Below are 27938 nucleotides of genomic sequence, written 5' to 3'. Positions count from 1 at the left end.
GAAAGCTCTGTTAACACGTCCAAATTATCTATATCGGTATTATCACTCAAGATCGTGCGGGTTGTTTTGCTTTTTACGTTTCTTGAAGCTTCTAAAGAGGGGACAAACCTATATAAATAGGAGAGGAGAGCACCCTCTCAACTCAGTTCAAAATTGAAAAAAAAAGGAAAAAAAAAGAGAAGAAAAAAAAACCCATGGGTTGCGTAGCCGTAGCTTTCCCACCATTTCCTTCTCTCCGAAGCCTCCTCCTCTCCGCTTCCTCCCGCGAAATCAAATTCCAAAGCATTTGATCGAATTTCTCCCAAACTTTTCCAGCGTTTTCAATTTCGCCCCGATTTCGGTTCGAAAACCCCTCACGAATTCATTTCAAACTCGTCCGAGAGCGCAATGGAGCACGTGTTCGCCGTCGACGAGATCCCCGACCCGCTGTGGGCTCCGCCGCCGCCGGTGCAGCCGGCGGCGGCCGCCGGAGTGGATGACGTCGGCGCGGTGAGCGGCGGCGGGTTGCTGGAGCGGTGCCCGTCGGGGTGGAACCTCGAGAGGTTTCTGGAGGAGCTCGACGGCGTCCCCGCACCGGCGGCGAGCCCGGACGGCGCGGCGATTTACCCTAGCCCGATGCCGGCGGCGGCGGCGGAGGCGGCGGCGCGCGGGAGTAGGGGCTACGGCGATCGTGAGGCGGTGGGGGTGATGCCCATGCCCGCGGCCGCGCTTCCGGCGGCGCCGGCGAGCGCGGCGATGGACCCCGTGGAGTACAACGCGATGCTGAAGCGGAAGCTGGACGAGGACCTCGCCACCGTCGCCATGTGGAGGGTACTCTCTCTCATCTCGATCGCTGCTTGCTTTGCTTGCTTCATGGCTTGTACAGTTGTACTGGTGGGTTCACCATTTGGGGTGGTGGTGATGGGATGGCTGTGGCGTAATTAAGTGCAATTTTTAGGGCATTTCCTGTGATTACTGTGGCTAGATGGTCGCAATTTAGCATAGATGTGACATATCCTAGCTGTTACTATGAATCTGGACCGGCTCTCTGTCCAGATTCATAGTACTAGATGTGTCACATCCCTCTAAATCTCTTATATTATGAGGAGGGAGTATAAATTAATTTTATAAGAGCACGCGTTGATGTCGATATCCACATCGTAAGCCCAGGCACTACTCACGTGTGTGCCTTCTTATCCATACTTTAATATTGTCAGAGTGGGATGAGACAAACATTAATATTGTCGGGGTGTGGTATAATATTTATATTATTTCCGTGTATAGATTTAGGAGTAATATGGATTAGGATTGCATGGAGGTGTAGAGACTTTATGTGACTTGTTGGAGCCGTGCATTGCTTGAGTGCAAAGTTAACAATTTGGTTACATGTTGCAAAAATGATGTATAGATCATAGGTCATTGCACTTATTTTGGGTGGTCCTAGGCGGTATGATTCATGGAATATTTTTTGGAAATTCTGTATTTTACCATATTTGCATTACTTTTCTTATTATTGTTGTTTTAAGGAATTATTAGGTCACATACCCTTGGAAGATGAAATTATTTTAGTAGAAAAAAAGAAACTGTTATATTGGAATCTGGTAAATTTGGACCTAGAAATTCTCACCAGTCGATTGTAGATGGGGAAGTAGAGCTTTCTTTTTAGAGATTTGCTCCGGTCCAACAAAAAGTACCTCGAGGTACTGGTACCTCACGGTACCAAATCGTTTCCGATCGTTGGATCTAACAATGCACATCCTGCCTAGTTAGATCCAACGATCGAAAATGATTTGGTACCGTGAGGTACCGGTACCTCGAGGTACTTTTTGTTGGACCGGAGCAAATATCTTCTTTTTATGTTAGTTTTCTAAGTGGGGTATATAATTTTTGCAATTGGATATCATACTTTGAACTCATTATGTGGGTTCAGTTTACAAATGACTACAGAACATGTTGATCTGAGCTTTTGCTAGTTGATTTCAGTTTACAATGTGAAACGGTTCCCTATATAAGATTATAATGCCATTAGAACTAATTAACTATGAGAGTGTGTGTTTAGCTCCGATAGTTATTAAGTCCCTTTGCATTCTGACTTCAATTTTTGGCATGTCCATCCATCCACAGGCCTCTGGTGCAATACATTCTGAGAGTCCTCTAGGCAATAAAACATCACTGAGTATAGTTGGTTCCATCCTGAGTTCACAGAAGTGCATTGAAGGTATTCTATTATGCATATGTGCTTAGTTAAATCTTCTCAGTACCTATGAGTTATGACTTATGAGTAATCTCTAATGTTGTAAGCAAATCTAATTTTTGCGTAATGTAGTTTTCATATTATATATATCTGATTGGATTTTCCCCCTATTTCGACACATTCAGGTAACGGGATACTAGTGCAGACCAAGTTAAGTCCTGGCCCAAATGGAGGATCAGGCCCATATGTAAATCAAAATACAGATGCTCATGCCAAGCAAGCTACGAGTGGTTCCTCAAGGGAGCCATCACCATCAGAGGATGATGATATGGAAGGAGATGCAGAGGCAATGGGAAATATGATCCTTGATGAAGAAGATAAAGTGAAGAAAAGGTAATATGTATTCTTTTGCTTGTGTATTTTTATTTTTCAATTCAACACATACAAAGAGTAAACACTGAGCATTAGCATTAGAAATTAGGGGACTTTTACATCTATTGATTTCCTTTTTTCTTAGAAATAGCTTTTAAGTAATATGCTTTAGATTATCAAGATAATGGATCCTTAGTTTCTTTCTAGGTGTTTCATGTTTGTACTGGATGTATTTGATTATATACAACATTCTCACTTTTTTCTTAGAAATGCTTGAGCTAATGCTTGCTAGGTGTTTCAATGCTTTATATACCTGACTGAAAATTTTGGTAATGCTTGTTACAAGCTGGTGCATTAAGGATAATTATTGTTTCCGTGCAAGCAGCTATTCATGCAAAAAAGGAAAAATGCAACGTGTATGATTAGAACAATTTAGGAGGCATTTGCTTCTTGCTTTTCATAACATGCTGGGAATATCATGTCCTGTTGTGTCTAGTTGCTTTTTCTACATATGAAAAATTGAGTTTATCTACTGTGGTCTTTTTTTTCGCAGCAGTCAGACATTCATGTCTGCCTTTTTTTGTGTAATAAATACAGCCGGATATTTGAGATTTGAGCTTGTGTTCTTGTCCAATTTCAGGAAGGAATCCAACCGGGAGTCAGCTAGACGCTCAAGAAGCAGAAAGGCAGCTCGCCTAAAAGACCTGGAGGAGCAGGTTTTGTGTTTTACACTATTCCATTTGACTGCACAACAAAGTTTTGGAATATGTAAGTAACAAGTGTAATTGTTGCTAAATCATTGCAGGTATCACTATTAAGGGTTGAAAACTCTTCTCTGTTGAGGCGTCTTGCTGATGCAAATCAGAAGTACAGTGCTGCTGCTATTGACAATAGGGTACTAATGGCAGACATTGAAGCCCTAAGAGCAAAGGTATGCAACTGTTTAAGTGCCTTTTAGTCCTCTGTATGAACTGAACCTCTCTTTCAAATAGGTATCCAATTATCCATGTGCATTGATTCTGGTCAGTATTGTGCATCTTTCATGGTGTAGAAAACCGGAATATTCTACATATCAAACATATACCAAATTTTCTTGGAATGAAACGAACTTCTAGCATTTGTTCTTAAAATTTGGTACAGGAGATATTGCAAATGTTGTCCTCTTGCTCCATTGGAAGGATAAGTTGTTTGCCATCTATTATAACCTGCAACAATTAGACTCACTTGTTTTGTCTTGAAACAACCGGGTGTAACTACTTTTCTTTTTCCTGCAACGTACCAGGTGTAAATAATCGCTTGCCGAATGGTGATAACCAATTCACACAATGGATCACAATCAATTTTAACAAAGAACCTGAGCTACACTACACTACTGCGGTGTCGTATCTTATAGCCATATGCTTCTAGACCACCACTGAAAATTCATGAACCATGCGATGTGGGTTAGCTAACATCTTGACATGATTGCAGGTGAGGATGGCAGAGGAGAGTGTGAAGATGGTTACAGGGGCTAGACAACTTCACCAGGCCATTCCTGACATGCAATCTCCCCTCAATGTCAACTCTGATGCTTCTGTGCCGATCCAGAACAACAACCCAATGAACTACTTCTCCAACGCTAACAATGCCGGTGTTAACAGCTTCATGCACCAGGTTTCTCCAGCGTTCCAGATTGTGGATTCTGTCGAGAAGATTGACCCAACAGATCCAGTGCAGCTGCAGCAGCAACAGATGGCGAGCTTGCAGCATCTTCAGAATGGAGCTTGTGGTGGCGGCGCAAGTTCGAATGGATATACAGCATGGGGATCGTCTCTGATGGATGCAAGTGAGCTTGTCAACATGGAGCTTCAGTAGTAGGAGCATATCCTAACAACATGATGAGAGCATTTGGAGGTGCAAATTTGCAACCTGCAAATGCTGTTTTGTAGTAGTAGTTGTTGTCGCTGTTTTTGTCTGAAACTGTAGTTTCTATGGATTTTGGACTTGCTGAGGAACATCTGCGGCTGTTGTTGTTTCAAATTGAGAAAATGAGGGACAATGGGACATGGTGGTCTCCCTTAATATAGCGAAAAATGGTTGGAATATGGGGTATTGTGTTTGTCTCCATTTTGAATGTTTAACTTGTTGGCTGGAACGCATGTTGCGAAAATAGCTTTTAAAACTGTTAGAATCGAATTTGCCAAATTTTACTTGATAGTTTTTTTAAAAAAAAGTTAGTACGAACATAAGTTGATTGGCCATTGCTGAGCTTTTATGAAAGCTTATTATACACATATTTTGGGTCCACATGTGCAAAAATAATCTTAAATATCCCTGTTGATTTCTTAGTGAAGATACAAGTTGAAAAGAAAAAAAACCGAGTGCCTATGGCAGAAATTTGCCATACCTTAGTTTTAGAATGGTCAGAGCCCTGTTGGCCCTAGTTTTAGATTACAGTCGAAAACAAATGAATTTTGTAGCTTGATTTTCTTTTGGAATAGGTCTATTCATATATTTGCTTTAGTTATCTTCTTACTCCCACCGTTTTATAAGCCGTTTTGATTTTTTTTATAGTTTGACAAAATTTATATAAAATATAATAGTATTTCCAAAACATATTATCTAAATATATTCAATATTAGATTTAATAAAATTGATTTGGTGTTTTAGATATCGCTAAATTTTTCTATAAATTTACTCAAACTTAAAACATCTAAGTAGCAACCACTGAAAAAAGGAGAGCCGTGAAAAAGCAACTAGGAAAACCCTTAGGGCTTGCTTGGGGAGCTTAAGATTCTGAGAAGCAGCTGGTTGATAGCCAGCTTCTTAGAATCTAGAAAAATTGGGTTTTCCAGCTTATGGCTTCTAATTCATTTCCTGGATTCTACAACTACAGCTTATCAGAATCTGGATCAAAAGCTAGATTGTTTGGGGGAGCTTCTGATTCTTCGAGAAGCTGCAGTAGCTAGAAGCTCCCTCAAATAGGCCCTAAAGCAACTAGGAAAGCCCCTAAAATTAAATTGAAAAACAATTCATAAAAAAAAAAGATTGCCCACCTAAAACCGGGGCTGGGCATTTGGTATGTTTGATTGAGAAAACGGATAATATACCACTCCACAAGATTGCAAAGGATAAAATGCCACTCAATACGTTATCATTAGTATACTTTGCCACTTTGAGCAGTTTTGAGACCAAAATACCCTCTAATGTGAAGAGAGGAAGGGAGAAAGGAGCGATGGCGGCCGTGACTCGTCGCCGGCGGGCAGCGAGCGCGTGGGGGTGGGCGGCGAGAAGGGGAGGAGGACGGCCGCCCGGGGAGGGGGGGGAGGACAGCACCGCTAATCGAGAGAGGAGGGCGCCGACAGGGGGAAGGAGGACGGCGCCGCCGACCAGGGGAGGGCGCCGACGGAGGGAAGGAGCGGTGCCGGCGCGTTGCTGATGAGAGGAGGAGGACAAGGCGGTGGCACCCACGCGCGCTCGCCGCCTCTAGCACCTCCTGCGCGCGTGCAAGCGCTTGCTGCTCACGGCGTCTTGATGGCGTGCAAATGGAGCAGCAAGCAGAGCCACACGCATTCTGAAGCAGAGCAGCAAGTGGAGCGGCAAGCAGAGCCACACGCAGCAACCAACGTGACGATTCCGGAGCGAGTGTTGCCATCTTGATGGCGTGCAAATGGCCGGGCCCTGCCTGACGGCGACGAGCACGGCCGTCGTCGCTCCTCTCTCCCTCTCTCTTCAGAGTGGGGGCATTTTGGTTTCAAAACTCCCTAAAGTGGCAAAATATACTGAAGATAACCTATTGAGTGACATTTTATCCTTTGCACTTTAATGAGTGGAATGTTATCTTTTGCACTCCTGTGGAGTGGCATATTGTAAGTTTTCTCAAGTTACGTTGATGTCCACGATGCAAATGTCCGGGCTTCTCACTGCCATGTGGGCCCCACTTGTCTGGCCCCGCTAATCCTCGTTCGCCCGCAGCTAAACCAGGTGACGTCGAACCCACACTCACCAATCAATCCGCCTCTCCGCAAACCCGCGGGCCGCCGCCGCCGCCACCGCCGCCGCCGATTCATCGAGTGACGGAGAGAGGTGTTCGGAGTGAGGAGGAGAGAGAGAGAGAGAGAGAGGGGATCTCTTCTTCTTCCTCGCGGCCGGCGCCGGCCATGTCGTCGATTGGGACGTCGAAGGGGGTCCTGGAGATCGCCAAGTTCGGGGTGTACGTCTCCGTCCCCGTCGCGCTCACCTACCTCGTCGCCACCGACTCCAAGACCCTCAAGAAGCTCATGGGCCTCGTAATCTCTCTCTCTCTCTCTCTCCCTCTCGTCTTGATTCCCCCTTCTCTTCTGTTCGGCTCTCTAAGATCAGGATTGGTCGATGGATGGGGGTGAGGATTTTGCCCCCTTTTGATTAGGTTTTGGTAGCATATATCCCAATCTTCCCACCACCGCGTAAAGTAGCACTATCCAATTTGAGGATTGAAATTCATGCTAGGATTTTAGGCGCATTTTGGGGTTCGATCTTAAGAAGAGGGAAGAAATGAGAATTGCATTAGTAGAGAGTGGAGAGTGGCACTCGACCATGAGCTGAATTTTGGCATTGGTGGTGACCGATGGCGCTGCAGACGGAAGCGGAGATATCTACATTTGAGCTTGAATTCATTCCTACGCTGTTTCGCAAGATGAAGAAGCCATTGGATCCTGATTCTTCCAGAATCGTGCTGATGAACAATGCATATGCCTTGTTGGCTGGCTATTCCCTTTCTGGTGCGGGTTTTGTTTGTAGCTTGTTCGCGCTGTTGCTATTAAGCGATTTAGAGAGCTAAGTTTTGTGGTGTCAAGCATGTCAACTCACTGACCATATTTATCTGCCACTGAAACTTTGCTCAATTTGTAGGCAGCAATGCTAATGTTGTGAGGGTGTGTAGGCATATATCTGCTTATGTGTGGTTCATTCACAGATTATCGTGTTATGATGTTCTTTTTTCCTGATGAATACTTACATTTTCTTCATGTTTGTTGCATCACAAAATTAAAAGAGAAGATCTATCTGCCAATCATTTTCATGTGACCCATTTTATATGTTTCTATCACTTTGCTTCTCAATGGTGATATATAGAAGTCTGAGCTAATGCTCTGTATTCTTCCACTGCAGCGTGAATACGTGGTATATCCTCCCGAAGGTCCACGTCCACCACCTCCTGAAGAACTTCGTGAAAGGGCTCGCGAGATAGCTCGAAAGAGGCAACAACAACAATAAATACATGGACCATGATCACTTCGGACTCCCGCTATTTGTGACGAAACCGTGAGTCCAAGAGGAAGCTCAGAAAAGTGAAGACCAGTTGACTGTTTTTATCAATATGTGACTGTATGATCTTGTTGCTGTAAGATTTGAAATAAACCCAACTTATGTAAAATCTGTAAGAAACACAGTAGTAGCTTCATCAATAACTTCGTTCTGTTCCCCTGGTGATTCATGAAATTTAGAGACCGGTTTGTTCTGATGGTTCATGAAATTTCAGCTGCTCTGGCCTGTACACTACCAGATCTTCTTTGTTATTATCTAGTGTGCCATAATATACAAAGAATGATCTTTACATTGAAATACAGTATGGTTATATTTCTTTGTTACTATAAGCTTTTCGATATAGAACAAAGATTGATTATCATTCATACGTTAGCATTTGCTTTGCTTGGTGGGTCAGTAAGACTAAGAGCTGTACGTGAGCTGAGCCTAAATATTCCCTTCTTGGATTGCAAGAGAAGCTTCTTGCAGCGTGTGCATAGAGCCAACATCCTTTTGCCGTCCACTATCCATCACACGGCAAAAGGATATTTTCATGGATTTTCCCAGCGATTTGCATCATTCATCACCATTTCTAGACCTGGATTAATCTGTTCTTGGGCGACTGGAGCTTCCGTAAGAACCTCTGTACAAAGGAAGCAATGATCTTCCTATTCGTTTCCTGACACCGAGGCAACGCCAGTAAACAGCTAAAAATGATAGCACAACAACAATTGGGATCACCCATCTGCACAAGACAAGCATCGTAACAGTAAGGAAGGCAAAATAGAGATTACATTCATGTTGTGCACTTCACAGAGAGAAGAAACTTGCCTGTCAATATCAAGAACTGGGTTATACACAATGGTTTCCCATGAAGAGACGATCATGTGCCAGATGGGGTTGTAGTACAACAATTCTGACGACCAGAATAATCTCGTGTATGTCTCTAAGAAGATGAATATCACCCATGCAGCAACTTCGAGTAAAAAGAACTTGATCACAAAGCGCGCAATCACAATCATGACCAAGGAGAACGTCACCAGCCAATTGAATAGTTTGTTGTTGTACTCCTTGATGAAAAGAGCACGAGACCTTGCGAGCATCTGTGACCATGCAGAGATAAGGTTATCATCAAGGAGTATATCAGTTCAAGAAAGATTGGTGCAGGAATACACAACACAAGTAATAAAGAACATAATTGGACAAAAAATGAGTTTCAGGTAAAACTTACAACATATCAGAACGTGCTGGTGTATTTACCAGGAAAAAAAAAAGAGAAAGGAAGGTGAATAAAGATGTTTTACTTTCGAATTCTACATATGGACAATCATCTCTGCTTTTCCCTTTTGCTATTCATAATGGGTGAAATGGTACCTACTACATGAAACCTTGACTCGATTTGACTTCTAAAAATGCTCACATAAGTAGCAGAGAAAAACTACCTACTCTGTCATAAGAACTACTGGTCAAAGTTGCAACAGAATTGATCAATGGTGATAATTAGTATATAGGAACGGAGGGAGTATTGAAAAACTTGATGCAAAATCTGATAGTCAAAAGTGATATGCTACTTTTGTAACTGGATACACCTAACAACTCCATGTATTACTGCATTATCCCTAAATTGATCTGAATTTTAAGTGGGTACAAAATCCATTTGTTCTTTCCCATCATAGAAGATGTCTCAAGTTAAAAGAGACGGACCTTTGACATCCTACGTTCATAGCTTTCCTTGGCAGGTCCCACACACTCCATTTCAAAACTCTGGTTACAGCGAAGAAATCCAGCATTAAATTTTGCCATCGAAGGAAGCTTCAAGGATTGAAGGTGTTCCATTTTATCTTCACACTCTGAAAACTTTGCTTCGCACAGCTTCGATGACTGGTACTCATTGGCAAAACCAAAGTTTCCGAAGACCTAAAAAGAATACCCAGTTAAACACATTGAAGATATATTATCCATTTTGCATAGGTTGTAAGCAACAAACGAGTTTTATTCCTAAATGGAATGCTTCAAATGTAAGAATCTCACCAGAGATACCCTATAAAATCTGAAAAAAAAAATTCGTTCGTGTTCAAAACAAAGCATCCAAGCACAAAAGGCATGGAAAGAAATCCAACTTGTTGCTACACAAAAGATGTACTACCACTACACAATGAACTATCAAACTTGATTTATGGCTATTAGTAATTAATAGTAGAATTTTATGACAATATGAAGAATCAAGTGTTTCTTATGTGAAGAACTGAAGACCATAGCATCTCAGTTCGATATAATGTTTATAACATATACTTCAATCCATATTCATATTCATTACAACATAAAAATTGCATCAATGACGTCGTTTTATTATCTGAAAATGGAAGACAACATTAAACACGCATGAATATTTATTGTCAGGCAAACCTTTCTCATCTCTTCATCAAGCTTGAGGATGGATCGGGTAGTATGATGTTTACCAAAATGCTGCTTGTCAAAGAGCTTTCTAGCTTCATCTTCTGCCAAATTGTGAATCAGCTGAAGTTTATCCACTGATACTGGTAGACCCACTCTTTCCATTCTTTCATTATACAACTTTAAGCAGCGCTCAAGAATTGCCTTATTGAATACTTCTACAAGTGATCCTGTTGATGGAATTTCACCTTTATTCAACGCCTCAAGTATCTAAAATAAAGGTAAGCAACTTCAGATAACAGCTCACAAGAGTTTCAAGATTACCTGCCTAAGATGCATAAAAAAAAACAAGCCAAGAGGTATTACCTGCCTTAGGAAAGATACAAACTCCTTTCCATTTAGAGTTCTACCCTGCAAAAGTTTTGGTTTTATCATGGAAGTAACAATTTGCTTCAACTCATCTCTCCTTTCTATATATAATGGGTCCAGTTCTTGATCGTCCATGTCACATAGCTTTGTTCTTTGAAGATGAGGCTGGCAAAAAAGTTCATAATGTAATAACTTAGTGATGTAAAGATCACAGCACATAATCATCAAAATGAGCATATATGTTAAAAGGTAGCTCAATACCAAAAATTTTATGAATTGTGATAGTAATGATGTTAAATGCACAAATCACTTTTCCCTAAAAAAAACATATCTCATGTTTTCCCCCCACCATGATCATGTTTTCACAAACCTGGGGTAAGCTAAAAGCAGTGCTGTTATCGCCCATAAATGCCAAAGAGTCTCTGATTCGGTTGACCTAAAATAACATGAAAACCATGTTTCTTCAAACAAATTAGTATGCCATATCTTCCAGTTATTAGCATATAGCTCGAACTAATTGTACCTCATCAATATATTTGTCTCCTGCAGCAATACACAAAAGTAGGTTAATTCAAGATCCCCACTTCAATTGTTTCATGAAGAAAGAAAGGAAATAAATATCATCGTGATAAAAACCATTAATACGGTAACTTGAACTAACCATTGTTGTTAGGCACCCGTTGGAGAGCTTCATCAACCATTTGCTGGACAGATTTTCCTTCTGCCTCATGAAAGTTAACAATGTTAAAAGAAGTTTAATATCCTAAAAACAAAACAGCAACAACAAACGGTGAAATGCAAAACAATAGACATTTGACCAAAATAAAGCACGAGACCTGTATATTTCCACTATTGCTAATATACAGCACATATCAAGTTATTAACTAGTCCCTCTGTAGTCTGTACCGCAACATAAGTCCGACCTCACAATGTACAAACATTAATACAAGGCAATTAGAACTTTTTATGGTCCGACTTGTGATTTATTGTCTATTCTTGTTATGAAAATCTAATTCTCATCTAGTATTCAGAACATGCTGAAAGGAATACTTGATTATCAAAATAAAATTGTTCATATGTAACGCAAACAGAAACTTACGGAGGAAATCCCTCTGGATAAGCCACAGTAGTTTTGCTGGCTCAAAAGCAACATCTTGCCCCTACAGAGACAAGCACTGTAACTTTGACATAGTGGTTCTAGTTTACATAATTCTAACACTTAAGGTTAAGTATTACCTTCACTCTGGAGTCAACAAATGCCGACAGAAAAGTGGAAATTTTGTTAGAACATTAAGGAGGCACTTAGTAAATTGTAAGCTCCAAATAGGAATGGCAGAAAGCAAACCTTCCATAGAATTCTTCAGCAATTTCAACAGCAAATGAGAGTCTAGATATATCAGCTTCACGAATCTATGATCAAGATAAGTCAAGTTAATAGCTATCAAATGAGAGAATGGAGGTGAGCATGTCATGAGCCAGAGAAACACACCGTCTCTGGAAGATTGTAGATAAGGATAGAACTTAAAACAGTGGCCAGAGCAAATATCCTGCAACAAAAACAAAAGAACTAACAGTCCATTTTTCACCATTTAAAATTCCAATTCAAATTTAATATGCATTTCATCTATAAGCAACAAACCTATCATCATATACATTTGATTTTCCGATGCTCTCAAATCCCTCAGTGTCCAGGTAAAGGACAGAAACTTTGGAGCCATTCACATCTAACTCAATGGGAGTACCCCAGACCCATATACCTTCAATATGTGGAGCAGAGTGTTAGAATCCTTCAATTAGGATATGGAATCATTTAGGATAACATTACAAAGTTGTCATTGGCACCACCAAACCTTTTGTTTTGGTATCTCGCATATGTCCAACTCCAAAACCTGCAGAGCCAATTTATCAATCCATCATTCCAAGTATCCTCTTTCCTGGAGCATGGTATGTATGTAAGGCAGGAACTCATTGTACCTTTATTGCATGTTAGGGAGAGAAGCTGATTGAGAAGAAAAGATTTTCCAGATCGATATGGCCCAATAACCTGATTTGAGAGTCAGAGACATATAACTCAGCATGCACCACGACAAAGAAATAAATATAGTGCCTTGGCATTAGTTGGGAAAAGCAAACTATCAGGTATTTATGTGAGCTACAGCCCATTTAAACATACAGCGACAGCAGCTATTGGTGTTTCGATTCTTTTAATTGCCTCCAAACCTTCTTTTGCAAGACGGAGTTTAGTGTGACCATGATCTGGTTCGACGATTGGAAACCTGCACAACTACCTTTGTTAAAAAAAAAAAGAACTTCCAAAACCACAATAATTTTTCTTTGCAGTCCACTGATTTGATAAATATGAGCGTTGTAGCAAATGATGTTTTCCATATGAACAAGTAAATGAAACACAACTACTGCATGATGCTAGTAGTACCAGCCATATACATGTTGTACTCTCATTCACTCAGCATTAAGTTGAAGAAGCAGACCTACGATGATTCTGTTAAGTAACCAAGTCTACAATCTTTCATCAAAACAATTACGAAGGTGCCTTTCATATGGTTAGATCATCTGAGAGTTCCAAAGCCGGTTCAACTGGGGCACACTATGCTGACACGAAAGCGGCTTCAGTTTTTTTTTTAAGAAAATAGTGGGAATGTGTCATCATTTTGTTTGCTATTGCTCTAATTACTTCAAAATTTTCCATCTTCAAGATGTGTCTTCCCTTTCTTAATTATCCACATATGTAGGTGAAACTTAGCAAGTTGACATCCATTAACCAACAAAGTATCTACCCATCACGCTCAATTAGTCCGGTTGATGCAAGTAGCAACACACCGGCTACCTACTCCACATCTCACATGAATAATCCACTTGGTTTCTCATTTCAACCATGCATCAGCAGCTACCTGCTCCCCTCCAATATCCCACTTCCCACACAATCATCTCAAGTGCCCATTTCCAATGTGGCGTTAAGAGATAGGAAAAAAAAAAACAGCCGCAATTCGGCCGTACTAACTTGAATTTCGCAGCATGACAGCATCGCGTGCGACAGATGAACACGAAAAATGCACACCGGAATCTCCATGTAATCTCAACCCCATTAAGCTAGGCAACAACAGAATGCAACCAAAAGCAGAGTCTGATGCTATAAGATTGAAAAAAAAACAAACAAACAATCAGAAGCTACCTCTGGTGAATCGCACTTACGCGCGTTCGAGCTCGTCCTGATCAGGATCCAGCGCAGCCACCGCCACCACAGCGGCGAGCATCCACAGCACCGCCACCGCCGAAGCGCGACTCCGCCACCCCATCCGCGCGCGCTCTCCCTCCCGCTCGGATCCTCCCCCCACCGCTCCACGCCGCGCGAGCAATCACCTCCGCCCGCCGCCAACGGAACGAAACGCCACCGATCACCTCCGCCCGCCGCGCACGCACCGAAATGGCCTCAACTCCTCAACTCCTCTCGTCGGCTTGGAGTCGAGGGCGAGATCGATCGAACGATCGAACGATCGGGGAGGGGATCGGGTTGATATAGCGGATGGGGATTTGGGGATTGGAAGCGGAGGAGGGTTTCCTCCTCCGGCGAGAGGGGTTGCTTGGAGGCGGGAGGGAAGGAGACGTCGAGGCGAGGCGAGCGAGGTGGTCGGAGGCCAAGAGGAAGGAGATGGCTTGGCTTGGCTTCTCTCGTTATTTCGTCAATCCATCGTTTCAAATGGAGGTTTTCTTGTTTTTTAGTATTGGAAAGAAAATCCATTTTACACCTTAAATTATTTTATATTACATTAGTTCACTTAACCTTCTAAACTATTCCAACCGTTTCATATTATAATTTATTTGATTTTTTTCTTTTAGTCAAAATTCTTCAATTTTAACAGAGTTGTTAGTAAAATATAGCAATATTTTTAATATAAAATAAATATTGTAATAAAATATATTTAATGATAAATTTATTAAAACTAGTTTGGTGTCATGGATATTGCTAATTTTCTCTATAAACTTGGTCAAAACCTAAAGAATCTTGACTAATTAACAAAGTCAAACAACTTATAATATGAAATGGATAAAGTAGTACTGTATTGGTTTTTTCTTATTTTACACCTCTGATGGTATTTCTTCTTTTCCTTTCCCCATGTATAAGTTATATTTTGCCATAAAATTTGGTAATTGATAAATGTGTTATAACTTACCTCTCAAATTTTATTATTATTGTTTACATAGATCGGAAGCAATGAGACTAAATTAAATACCGAGTTTTAAATTTCAAGTAAATAGTAATAAATGAATTTTAAAAAATAGTTTAGAACTTTGATAGTGGTTGACATCTATGTCACTACAAAAATTTTAGTTTAAAATACTACTCGTATAAAGAAAAACAAAGAAGAGACATAATGTTAAGTAAACCATTTTAGTAGTATTAGAGGTAAATTGAACTTAAAAAATAGTTTAGGGGTTCAGGGTAAAATGGACTTATTTTTGTTTGCTTTTTCCTGTTCTAATCTGCGATTAGTGCAAATTGTGGAAGCCTGATTGATGCCACGTGTCAGCCGGGCGAGACATGTGTGTGGAATGGGCTGTGGGCTTGAAGGATATATGGGCCGTGGGCCTGATAGTTTGGATATGTTCAAAGCCCAGTATAGGACCAGAATCTGTCTTGGGGGTGTTTATAGATCTATGGTAAAGTTTTGGCGTGTCACATCGGATATTTTATAGGGTGTTTGAACACTATTAAAAAAACTAATTACTGAATCCGTCAGTAAACCACGAGATGAATTATTAAGCCTAATTAATCCGTTATTAGTAAATGTTTATTGTAGCACCATATTGTTAAATCATATAGCAATTAGGTTTAAGATTGATTCGTCTCACAAATTACTCATAATCTGTGCAATTAGTTATTTTTTAGTGTATATTTAATACTTTATATAGGGTGTAAAATTTTGAGATGAGATATAAACAGATCCTTTGTTGCGTTGTTCTGGCTGGCCGGCTCGGCCGTTGTCTTGGCTCAATTCTCTTTCTCGAGTCAGCTCACGCATTTTTTTAAAAAAAATGATAATGAAATAACACATAAATTTTCTTTACTCATTTGAATGTTTCTTGTGGTGGTACCACCCACTGACATATAGGCCTCACAAAATGGGCTCGACGTATCTACTAGTATTTTAAAGAAACTATAACCACTTATTATAAACTATTTTTTTTAACATAAAGCCGCTAAAAAGTTAAATATGAAGCAATAATAAGTCTCAGAAACTTTATGGCAGAAGGACTGATTGACGCATATATGTCATACATCTGCAATTTTTTTTATAACGGTATAAACCGACCATTTCCAAATACTAGAACACTTGCCCAGCTGCTTCAAAAGGTATATTCTGCCTCAAAAGGTATATTAGTACATATATTGCCTATTATCATTAATTCACACCTAGCAATCTCGAAAACCATAATTGTTGAGCAAATACACGTAGGCCACACAAGCCACCAAGCCAAATGAGTTGTTTGCGAGTTGCCTCGAGCGCGGCTTGTTTCAATTACAAGTTACAAAGTAGAGTTAGGATGAGTTTGCTTTATTGAAAAAAGAAAGCTATCGAAACTTAGTAATGCAAAAGTTTTGCATGGTAATATATACTCCCTCCGTCCCTAAAAACCAATCTAGCATTATTAAATATGACACATCGTAAATTCACTCTATTATAATGTGTCACATCGAGTTCTAGACTTACTTTTTTTTTTTCTTTTTTTTTACTGAGAGAGTATGCACTGTAGTCATGACCAGACTCGTCCTTAATTATTTTTATTTACTCCCCTGATGCACATTAAGAAAATGGGACAGCGTACTTGCTGCCAGTACAGCAAGTACAAGCTGATTCACATCAGGCGGGGTAAAGAATATTAACAGCTATCTGTCCAAAACAGGAGCAGTTACTGGTACTGGACTAGGACTACGGGTACACCGATAGTGCAACAGAAAAGCGAGTTTAATGGTTTCACGGGTACTGACTGACCAAGCATCTACTCCCTTCATGGCAAATCATAAACACCTGTAGAAGTTCTAATTAAGGTTGGTTACAAAAGATTTGGACAGGAATGCTCGTATCAGCGGTTAATTATTTTTTAATAGAGACGTATCCACTGATAACGGAACACATATGATGTTCGGAGATGCTAATAGAGGGTAGTATGTATACACATATAAATATTAGTGTTAGGAAAAAAAATACGAAAGAGACAAATTTTTACGCGGAAAACCCCTCTAATGTAGAGAGGAAAAAATCAACTATAATAGTTTAGGATTATATGTATAAGGGTGACCCTTATATATAGGCACATATTAAACAACTAGTGCCTAGGACTAATAATATATTTGAGTCATTATCCAACACCTAGGTCCATAGTGTGTTCCGGAAAAAAAAACATAAATAAGAGACGTTTGAAGTTGGAAGTATGGTTAGGGATAATATGAGAAACAAATTGAATGAACGATGATTGATGGGATAGGTACAAAATGAAATGCTTGTATTTGGCACAAAATTCAAATATAAAAGTTGCTTCTATTTTACTCACTTCATCTAACAAACACTTTATTTCTACCAATTCTTAAATAAATTAGTAGTGAAAAGAAATGAATATGGTGCCCCTCATTAATATTGTCATTCCTACTTTGTAGGGTCCAATAAATACATATACCTTAGTCTGATTGGTTGTATAACTTCTAAAATTAATATATTTATGTCACAAATTTTAAATGAAACTGGACTACAATCCCTCATAGTTTTCGTGCGGTTTACTACAATAACCACCAAACCGTGGGGTGGCGATAACCCCACCCAAGACGGTTCGGTGAACCCTGGTAATGACCACCGGATTATCACAGGCATGTTTTTCAAACCTATAATTAAATGATGCGATTAAAAACGAACATCATCAGAATTTCTAAGCCAACTTTCTAATACTATTTAATTTACGCCTTTTTTATGCCCGCACTCGAATTGACATACTCCGGCTTGTCAAGAAACAGTTGATTTGGATGATTGTTGCTAGAAACAGTTTGAGGAGCGGGTGAGGTAGATCGAGGACCCCGGGCGTGTGTTTCGCAAACCGTAAAGGCGTGATCGTTGCTTCCAAAGCTAACATAAATTTACCAAGCACGATGCACACGCTAGCTCGTCTTCCATGGTCGAGGCGCAACGCAATGCAAAACAGCACTACAGTTGGTTTTTATTTCACCGTTCCTCGCGTTAACTTTTTACCACCCCCCACACACCTTGGATTCGCCGATCAAACTGCCTGCCTCTTCTTCGGCCACCGTAAAATTTTCTCAACCTAAGAGCATGTACAATAGCCAGTATAAATATATTTTAAAAATATAAAAAAAGATAAGAGCAGTGAGCTATAGATCTATAGCCAACTGTAGCACGAACTTCAAGACGTAAGGTTTGTATGACAGATAGGACCAGGTATAATAGTATAGCAAGTAACTATTATATAAATTAACTATTATATTAGCTATAGACGATTTGGAGCTAGTAGTGGGCTATTTTGCTCTAACCGCGAAATCGCAAATTATGAAGCATCGGTCGGAGCACAGTTTTTTTTCCTTTTTTTTTTTTTACCGATGGGTGGTAAAAAACCGAGGTGAGAAAAGTCCACAGAGAGAGGGAGAGAGAGTAAAGAGTTGGTGGGGGCGCAGCCACGCACGCCATCGTCATGGGACGGCCGGCGCGGTTCCCGAGACGGCACGAGTGCACCCGCACGGCTCGTCTGCTGCCCGCACGCCCGCCGGTGGGGCCCACGTGGGCCACCGCTGCCTCTGCCCCCGGTGTATGACACCTGGGCCCCACTCGCAAAAGTAACCGTCACCCGCGCGTAACTGTCATGGTCAAAGTGGAAGATTAAACTTTACTCCCTAGTAAAAAAACCAACCTGATCCCTTTAGAAGGATGAATCTAGACTACCCCTTTACCCAGATTCACCCTCCTAGAAGGTTTTTTTCAGGACTAATAGAGTACTCCAGAACAAATATGGACTAGGAACAAGTTTAATAATACAATATACTATTAGCTTCAAATTATCTATAATTAATCTAGTAAGCTAATACCTTAGTTACCTACAAATATATACTCCCTTTTTAATAGATGACGCCGTTAACTTTTTCTCACATGTTTGACCATTCGTCTTATTTAAAAATTTTATGCAAATATATAAGATATAAATCACACTTAAAGTACTATGAGTGATAAAATAACTCATAACAAAATAAATTATAATTCGTAAATTTTTTAAATAAGACGAATGAAACATGTGAGAAAAAGTCAACGGCGTCATCTATTAAAAAACGGAGGTAGTACTACACTATTAATATTTAGTCTCTCACGTACACAAACAACATGTTAAAGTCTATTGTTTAGAAGTCTATAATTTGACTATAAATTTATAGCTCTCTTTTTTTTTTCGCTTCTCGTTATCTTTTTCACATATGTATGTTTTATAGTTGGTTTACTTGCTCTATCTAATTTGTGGCAAAGTGGTTGAAAATTTGGAATTCCAAATATTTTCGCAGCAGTGGTTAGTGAAGTATAATTACGCTGCAGGTTTTTTTAGAAGTATGCATCACTACTAGTAGTACTCCATACTTGCATCTTTTTTAATACTGCTCCTACTGCCTGCTCTGAGCCTCTGATGATACCAAGTGATCTGATACACTCACGCTAGTACAAGTAGTGATTAAGATCTGATTAAGCAACCAGATAATGTTGCATATCTCTAGTTCATACTTTCATTTTTCATCCTCTTCTCAACAATAGGGGGCCTAGAAGCTGTCACAGCTACTGCTCCTTGCACTTCCCTTTTGTGGAAACCAAAATTTGTTCTAGAATAAAAAAAGAAAAAAGAAAAATGGAGGTGTTTTCTGTAAATGTCTTTTTCCAAAAAATCGGAAAAAAAAACTGAGAAAACACCATGAGCTAAGCCTCGGACGGATCAAAGCGGCGATGGAAAAATGAAAAAAAAACAGAGAAAATTGGCGAGGGAGGAGAGCTGGTTAATTAGCTAGTGTAGTAAAGTGAGTTCTTCGCCGCGGTTAGAGCACGGCGGCGAGCCCGGTCACCACCTTCCCCTCGGGGCGCCGCGGCGGCGGCGGCGGTGACCTTTTCTTGCTCGCCGCCTCCGGCTCCACCGGGCGCCACGGCGATGGGGACACCACCATCGTAATCTTCTTCGCCTCGACCTCGTCGTCGTTGTCGTTGTCGTCGCCGGCGGCGGTGGCGCTGAGGTTTGGTGGGGTCTTGGCGTCGAAGCGTAGCTCGAACTCGCCGGAGAAGCTGGAGAGCGATACCGGCGTGGGCGGGGGCGACGGCGGCGGCGGCGGCGGCTTGTCGGAGCAGCGGAGGACTTGCGGGGAGAGCCACTTGGCGCGCATGTACTCCGGCTTCCGCCATGGCGGGACGTGGAGGCCCTTCTTCCTCAGGCTCTGCCGCGCGGCCTCCGCCACGACGGCGACTATCTGCCCGAGCCGGTCCGGCGTCCCGACGAACAGCGGCGGGAGAGCTTGCAGCGCCGCGCGGTACGCCTTGGTCGACCTCGCCACCTCGAACTCCGACCGGAAGTCCACCTCCACCACCAGCCGTGTCTCCGCCGCCACCACCGCGTCGATGTACTCGTGCTCGCCTGCACAAGGTTTGCGCCGCCCACCGTCGCCGCCGGTCAGCGCCGGCGATTCAGCAGCATCGAATTGGGGGCGAGGTTTAGTTTACCTGCGGGGTAGGAGGGGGTCTTGTCCCACCGCGACTTGCACACGGCGGCGTCGTAGCCGAGGGCGGCGAGGCCGTCGGCGACGGCGCAGCGGACGTCGGCCTTCTTCTTGCCGCCCTTGCGGCACCTCTCGGCGATCCTCGACGCGTCGGCGAGGAGGTTCCTCTCCGCCATGCTCGCGCTCTGCACCAAGCCCTGCGACGACACAAAGCGTTGATCACTCCGGCGAGCAATTGGAAACAACAATCGAGCCGGGGAAAAAGGCCCTATACCTTTAACGCGTCCAGGGCGTCGCCGGCGGCGGCGGCGGCCGAAGCGGCGGCGGTGGCGGAGGAGTCGGAGGGGAGGAAGTCGAACTCCTCGTCGTCGCTGCCGTCCCCGCCGCCGTTGAAGCAGCTGCCGCAGCGGCCACGCGGGGGCCGCTCCACGGCGGCGGCGGCGGAATCCTCCATGAAGCTGAGCACCATCCGGTCCAACCCCACCGACCCCACCTCCATCTCCGCTGCCTTCTCCTCCTTCTCCCTCACCTCCCCGCCGCCGCCGCCGCCCGCCCGCTCCGGCGCCGCGGACACCCGCACAAGCAGCCTCCGGAACCTCGACACCCTCGCCGGCGCCAGCGCCGCCGCCGCCGCCGGCGGTGGCCTCGTCTCCATCGCGCACGGCAACCGCAACGGCATCGACCAACCGAACCCCTCCCTCCCACACTTCCAAACCAAGAATGGCAGGTGGTGCCAACCAACTGATCTTGCCGAGAAGAAACAACAAAGAAGGGCGTCCTAGTACTCCTTGTTCGATTGCCGTTCGCCGGCGGCCATCGATCTCGTCGGGGAGTTCGCCGGAAAAGTTCGTTGGGTGAGACGACGACGACGAGGAGGAGGGGGGACGACGAGGAGTTTGTTCGCGAGGTTTTATAAAGGCGGGAGGGGGGTGACGTGGCGTAGTGGGTGGAGGGGACGTTGACAGGTGGGCCCGGCGGGTGGCTCACGGTATTGTTGCCGTTGTGGGGGAGGAGGGGGAAGTGGACTCCGTGGGCGCAGCTGAAATGACGGGCTTGCCCCTCGGTGGATGTCATTGTGCAGGGGTAGGATTGGGATTTCGCGCGCTGATGGAAATGTGGTTTTCATCTTTGGCAATATTTGCTACGGGACCCTCAGAAAACGTGTAATTAGCCGTGGGACTCAACAAAGATGTGAATTGGATGTAGGATATTGTAAAAAAGTGGTAATTAGCTACTAGACACTTGATGCATTATTTTATTATTCTAGTGGAAACAGAGAGAGAAAGAGCGCTAGAAGTACCAACATACCCCCGTGTCGTTTGCTTGTGTTAGAGTCGCATGCCATCAAGAAGCCGCCGTCTGGGGCTGCGGCGGTGCAGGTGCATCAGATTCTAGCCCAGGCACAAGCAAGGTGAGAGGAGCAAGCCGAGCAACAGCCGCTGCCTCGAGCACTGGCTCTGGCGGCCACGGCAAGGAGCCGATGGAATAGCACCACTTCTCGTCGATGCAGCACCTACCGCCTTGCATTGGCGTCGTCGTCCTCGCCGGTTGCGGCTGCATCGCTGTGCGCAGGCGGTGGCGAGGGCGGCGAGGGTGTGCGCGGAGAGCATGACGCGGCATAGTGGGCACGATGTGAGTGTCCGCGACGCCATCGATGCCCTACCCACGTTTGTGTACGAGCCTGCCGGCGTGATGGAGAAGGACGGTGTCAGCGGCGCCGCATTGCGTGTGGTGTGCCTCATCAGGAGTAAGAGGACATGAAAATAGTGGAGATGCTGACATCCTTGGCTCACATAGGGAAATCTGGTCCTTTTCGATTGTTCCTCTCTCCGTTTCCACCGGAAATGATAAAATAATGCCTCCAGTGTCTAGTAGCTAATTATCACTCTTTTGCGATGTCCTATAGCCAATTCACATATTTGCGGTGTCCCACAACTAATTACACGTTTTTTTGAGTATTCTGTAGTAAATTTTGCCTTGTTCTTTTCGATAGGGTTTTGGGCTTTATTTTTTATTTTTATTATCCGCCATGCCTAAACATGCAAGTATACATTTTAACTATGTTATTATTACTCTCTGTATATATAGAAATAAGTTATAAACTCTGTGGTTGTATTTTTCAATATATTTTTCTATAATAACGAAAATTGTAATTTTAAATTAAGGCTTTTGCCTTTCTGCTATATGCGGTCAAAAGTCAAACCCAAAAGGTGAAGTGAGTATAATTTAACTGGTTAGTTTTTTTTTTTCTGAAACCAACCTACTCGGGTTCAAGTTCTAAAATTGACATGGGTGCTCACATTTGCGGCTAATTATTCTGTCAGTGGTAAGCGACGTATCCATCGACAGCGAGATATCCGTGGTGACTTCATCATGTTGGACTCGATCTTCTCAAGGTGCTTATAGGAGTAGGATGTGTGTGTGCATTTATAGAGGTGAGTGTGCACATATTATGAGCATTTTCGTTTGTAATGTGTTTCATTAAAAAAAAGTCAAACCTAAATGAAAATAAACTTATAAAACAAAACCTTTAATTTAATTTTAAAAATAAAGTTCTAAAATTTAAAATTATAAGCCACAACACAAACAAGCAAGCCCTTAGGGCCCCTTTGAATAACAGGAATGAAAAAACAGAGGAATATGAAAAACATAGGATTCTGACAGGAATGCAAGTGTAAAACAGAGGATTGAAAAACACAAGAAAAACATAGGAATGATTGTTTGATTGGGCCGCAGGAAAAACACAGGAATTCGAGGAGAGATAAAGACACAAAGGATTCTTTCCATGAGGTTCTACCTCATGTTAAATTTCCTTCAAAACTTGCATGGGAAAAGACAATCCATAGGAATTTCATAGGATTCTATAGGATCCATTCCTTTGATTCAAAGGGCTATATAATAAAAAATCCTATATGAATGAAATCCTCTAAAATTCCTATGAATTTCCTTTGAATCAAAGGGCCTTAATAATCGTGGCTTTGGAGGCCTGGTAAAAAAAAGTGGCCACTGAGGGGTTGCTATAAAAACTGGAAGCCTCTGTTATGTCATTTATAGCATAACTTAATATGAATATCAAAATTAGCTACACAGAGAAAAAAAACAGTACAATACTTTTATATATAAAACATTGACAGTTTTGTACCAATCAAAATAAGTATATTCAATTTTGATGATAGTTCCTAGTTGGTAAGAACCAAACATCCAACATGAAAAAAAAAACAAACCATATGAAATTATTCAAAATAATAAAAAATGTATATATCGATGCTATATAGAAGTTAGTGGTCATATCAACCATCACGGTTGTTCACGTGATACTATGATATTGTAATAACTGTCGTGTTCTAAAAACGCTATCGCTGCCTATTTTGATATATAAATAAGTTAATAACTGCTTCATTTCAAATGTACCTTTGAAAATCACATTAACAGTTAGAATAATGGTTAAAAATCGCACAATCATTCCTCGAAAAAAGCACAATCATTTCAGTTTAATTTAGTCTTCCTGTTCCTCCATCTCATAATAAGTTTACTATTAGCTCCTGTTATTTATCCCAAAATAAGTTTATTTTTAATAATCATTGCACTAGAGTTTATAAAAAAGAAAATAATTATGTTGGGAGTAGATAAAGTAAGAAATATTTGCATTGAGATATTTAATAAGTAGGGATATTATAGTATTTGTGGTTTTGTATTGATATGTGTGGGATAAGTGAAAAATAAACTTATTTTAGAATGGAGATGGTAGTATCGTACAACCAGCCTCAAAGTATTCATTGGGTTTATTGGTATCTTAGCTCTAAATATTCTTTGAGATAGAGCTAGGTTTTTGAGATAGAGTTAGGTTAGACAAAGTTATTGGTGAGCCATCATCTGATTATTATGGAAGAACATAAATAGTGGTTCGAAGCCCACTGATTTGTCTTTTAAAAAATTAGCTATACAAATTCATCAGTTTTTTTAAATCAAATATACTATAATATAATTAAAGTGTACTTATATTATAGCTATACGATATGTAACTAGTGTAAATTCAGCTAAAAATTACTCATGGTTGGTTGGCTAACGTGGCTTCCCACCAAGGATTCCGGGTTCGACAACTGGATGGCCACAAACTGAAAATTAGTTTTGAGAGGAAAAAATATTAGCAGCTTTCTAGCAAAATCAGTAAAATAACCACTGATTTAGCCTACAAACTCTATACAACATATTAAAAAAATTGTGTGGGTTGGAGCTATTAAACTGGCAGTATGAGTGACTGTCATATATCAAAGTGTACCATTTTTTTAAGAACTACTCTCTCTGTTCTAAAATAAACTCAACCTCCTATCGGATTTGACATATTATGATGATTGACGTGTACCTTTTTTTTTAAGAACTACTCTCTGTTCTAAAATAAACTCAACCTACTATCGGATTTGACATATTATGATGAATCTAGACACACTTATATCTAGATTTAGATTTACTGTACTATGATGTGTCACATGTAGTCTCAACTATTTTGGGACTGAGAGACTAGTTAAAATTTTACTAACTAATTAAATACTAGTAGGACAATGACGTATATATTTGACAGTGATAATTTGATGCTTACGTACACAAGCCAAACCCACTGATTGATCTACAGTTCTACACAAACAAACCCTCCCAAAAAGATACAGTTCATCCCGGCCCAGCTGGTGGGCTCCACACTGCCCACCTCGCTTTCGGTTGGACCGGGCCGATTCGACCAAGTACACGTGGCGCGGCCTCAGGAAGCCACAGACACGGCCACAAGCGCATCGCGGCCGGGATGATGCCTTCCGTGCTCAGTAGGGATCGGCGTTTTTTCTTTTTCCAAAAGGCCAAAAACAAACCCCCCGGAATGACCGTGCTCATCGGTAGTTTATGACTGATTATAAGGTAGTAACAGTTTATTACTGAGAAAAAAATTGTGAGTAAAACTTTTGTATATCCATCCATAGCAACTTAAAAGTTAAAGCCGAAAAAAACTACGCCGAAAAAAACATCAAATCAACTCCAAAATTAAGTTTTAAAATTCGAAGTTTGACGTTGGCTCCTTTCTGATTAAGTTTCAAAAAAATACAAGCTAATATTTAAAATTTGATCATATTGTGTTGGGATTCAACGGTTTTTAAACATTTTTTATGACAGTAGGAAAACTGTTATCTCCTATTTTGGATCAAGAATATTTTGGTGAACTGTCCTACAAGCACCGCGCGCACCGAAGAGCGGTGATGACGTGCTTTCCGGGATCTTCTACTCTCGCGTGTGGTGTACATGTCCAGATACATCGTATGGTTTTCTCTGTGTAGTTTATGATTTCATTTGGTACATTTTTTTTTGTCTTTTGATAGCAACACTATCTCATTTTCCTTGCTGGGATGGACAGCGGTTGGATTGGTTGCAAGGTGGTCTAGGCTTGGATTTATCAGCTACAACACCACATTTTGATTTTTCAGGACATGAATGAGTGAATGGATAGCATGATATATTTTAGTGTTTTGTAGAACTTGTGAAATATCAATAGCAACAACCTTTTAATACCAATTACAGTTGTTCCCATGATTACTTGATACAAGTAATGGCTTGTTACCCTAGTTGTTTCCTATTTTGTTCGACGTAAATAATGGCTTGTTACCCTAGTTGTTTCCTATTTTGTTCGATGTAAATAACTTTGTTTGATGATTTATACATTACTCATGGAATCTAAATTAAAGAATCATTGGTTAACTAAAAAAATCGCAAAGAGTATGGTTTAAACCTATTTGTCCAAATTCATTTTCTTAATGCCTCTTGCTAGTTTTCATGAACCATGGATGCTTATATATACTTTGACAATATGGCCGGTTTTGATTTTTATGTTTTTTTTTTCCAATGGAACTACAAGAGAAACCATCGCATCATTATGGTCACCTTGTGAATATTGTTTGTCCCTTTCCACTTGATTGTTCTGTCTGTAAGGTGTCTGCTTCAGGTAGGTGCTGGTGCATGCACAATACATCTTTCGAGAAAGGATAGGTTAAATCTAAATTGCACCAAACAATCATTTCTAGTTCTATTTTTTTCAATTGTATATTTTATCCCTTTTTTTTCTAGAAAGCAACTACATTGTTACTATAACGATATCATGATATGCAAGCAATTACCCTTAATTTTGCATATACAATTACCAACATATGAAAATTTGAAGCATGTAGTAGTTGTTTTCATCCATTTTCTACTACTATTACTACATACTTGAATATATCCGAGTCTTTGTTTTCTTAGATGATATTTTTTTACTTGACTTATTTGTTTCCATGACCGCTAAGACCACAGAGTTGATAATTGGGAGAATGAGGCCTAGCTAAGAGTGGTAATTTGCACCTATCTGCTGATACAATGATTTGATATGGATCATTCACTAATAACTTCTTGTCCCTTTGAAAACCGGTAGCTAGACTTTAGGAAACCCATGGTTTTGGTTTGATATGCTAGTATTACGTTGTATACCCAACTAACCAAGTTAGCTAGTTTTGTGTACCCTTTCCGAAGTAAGACTAAGTTCTTTTGAACAACTTGAAACAATATTTCATTTTTTGTTAGCATACTTTCTAAATTGGTAAACAATATTTTGTTTTTTTTAAGAAAGCTATATGGAAGTTTCTTAAAAAAATAATTTTCAAATTTATTATAGTTAATACGTAATTAATTATGCGTAAATGATCTGCTCTGTCTTCTAATTTGTGAACAGCTCGAAGGAACTGCACAATATTCCAATTGGGCCTAATTCTTGGATCACACGTAAGTCATATATTTTCCTTATCTGGATAGTTTGCACCATTTGGCCTTCATATCTGGACTTTTTGTGTTTATAAGGTTGAGAAGATGTTTTTGGCACAATGTTAAATTTTGCATAACTAAACTAATTAAAAAAAATCCTTAGTCCAAAACAGAACTATATTATGATTTTCTCAAAGAGTAAAGTACATAGAAGGCAAGAATTAATTGATGCCCTAAAGATACTTGACTGGTAGCTAGGTTCATCCTGCCATGATCTCTCCATATACTACATTGCTTATTTTGTGCAGGTAGGGCGTTGCTTCGGTACACCTCTTTTCAAAAGTCTACTAATTTCATGTCAAGGTAGTTAATATTAGGTGAGCGCAAATCTGGATGAAGCATATGATAAAATTTTAGATTGAAGGTTATATATAGATATTGATTTATTTTTAAAGCTAATGCAGAGATTTGCACTCACAAAACATGCACAGCAATGGCTTGCTTTGAGATTCATAGACTTTATTTTTAAAATAAGCGTACAAAGCACACGCCACAGTCCACAGTAGTATGAGTGATTTAATTTGAACCATATATAATCAAACATGTTAAACACTAATCTGTCCTTTTCTTTTTTACTAGCAAGGACACTAGTATGCATTCTAAACTCATTAAAAGTCACAAATTATAGAGACAACACCCCACTCACACTTCTTTTTCTCATCATTATTAATGGATAAGCAAAAGGGACAATGATTTAGTTGTGTAACTACTGGCTTTTCCCTTGATGATGTGTGCTTAATTATTGTTTGATGGGTATATGCTGCATTGGTTTGGCGATCACAGCCT

At 41.0% G+C, this 27938-nt stretch overlaps 4 protein-coding genes across 4 annotated transcripts; 2 read left to right on the top strand and 2 right to left on the bottom strand.

Moving 5' to 3' along the window:
* Positions 1-162: 162 nt before the first annotated feature.
* On the top strand, positions 163-4619 carry LOC127779896 (bZIP transcription factor RISBZ1). The gene is made up of 6 exons (XM_052306820.1): positions 163-810; positions 2104-2197; positions 2359-2566; positions 3186-3261; positions 3351-3476; positions 4016-4619. Exons 1-6 carry the CDS (start codon positions 388-390, stop codon positions 4397-4399), a joined length of 1311 nt encoding a protein of 436 aa, XP_052162780.1. The 5' UTR covers positions 163-387; the 3' UTR covers positions 4400-4619.
* Positions 4620-6516: 1897 nt separating this feature from the next.
* Positions 6517-8036, top strand: LOC127780492 (uncharacterized). Its single transcript, XM_052307409.1, has 2 exons — positions 6517-6813; positions 7673-8036. Exons 1-2 carry the CDS (start codon positions 6685-6687, stop codon positions 7775-7777), a joined length of 234 nt encoding a protein of 77 aa, XP_052163369.1. The 5' UTR covers positions 6517-6684; the 3' UTR covers positions 7778-8036.
* Positions 8037-8128: 92 nt separating this feature from the next.
* Positions 8129-14247, bottom strand: LOC127780493 (uncharacterized). The gene is made up of 17 exons (XM_052307410.1): positions 13781-14247; positions 12744-12846; positions 12545-12614; positions 12421-12459; positions 12210-12327; positions 12060-12117; positions 11916-11980; positions 11807-11813; positions 11670-11730; positions 11232-11291; positions 11094-11113; positions 10941-11006; positions 10568-10735; positions 10214-10471; positions 9512-9724; positions 8639-8910; positions 8129-8552 (listed from the first exon to the last, which is right to left on the bottom strand). The coding sequence occupies exons 1-17, from the start codon at positions 13882-13884 to the stop codon at positions 8411-8413; spliced, it is 1824 nt and encodes a 607-aa protein (XP_052163370.1). The 5' UTR covers positions 13885-14247; the 3' UTR covers positions 8129-8410.
* Positions 14248-19034: 4787 nt separating this feature from the next.
* Positions 19035-21224, bottom strand: LOC127778340 (uncharacterized). The gene is made up of 3 exons (XM_052304926.1): positions 20599-21224; positions 20329-20521; positions 19035-20242 (listed from the first exon to the last, which is right to left on the bottom strand). Exons 1-3 carry the CDS (start codon positions 21001-21003, stop codon positions 19656-19658), a joined length of 1185 nt encoding a protein of 394 aa, XP_052160886.1. The 5' UTR covers positions 21004-21224; the 3' UTR covers positions 19035-19655.
* Between the last annotated feature and the right edge of the window lie 6714 nt (positions 21225-27938).

This window comes from Oryza glaberrima, chromosome 7 (genome assembly GCF_000147395.1).
Source record: "Oryza glaberrima chromosome 7, OglaRS2, whole genome shotgun sequence".
Taxonomy (NCBI): Eukaryota; Viridiplantae; Streptophyta; class Magnoliopsida; order Poales; family Poaceae; genus Oryza; species Oryza glaberrima.
The sequence above is the reverse complement of the archived record's forward strand: the minus strand, read 5'-3'. Positions and strand labels throughout refer to the sequence as shown.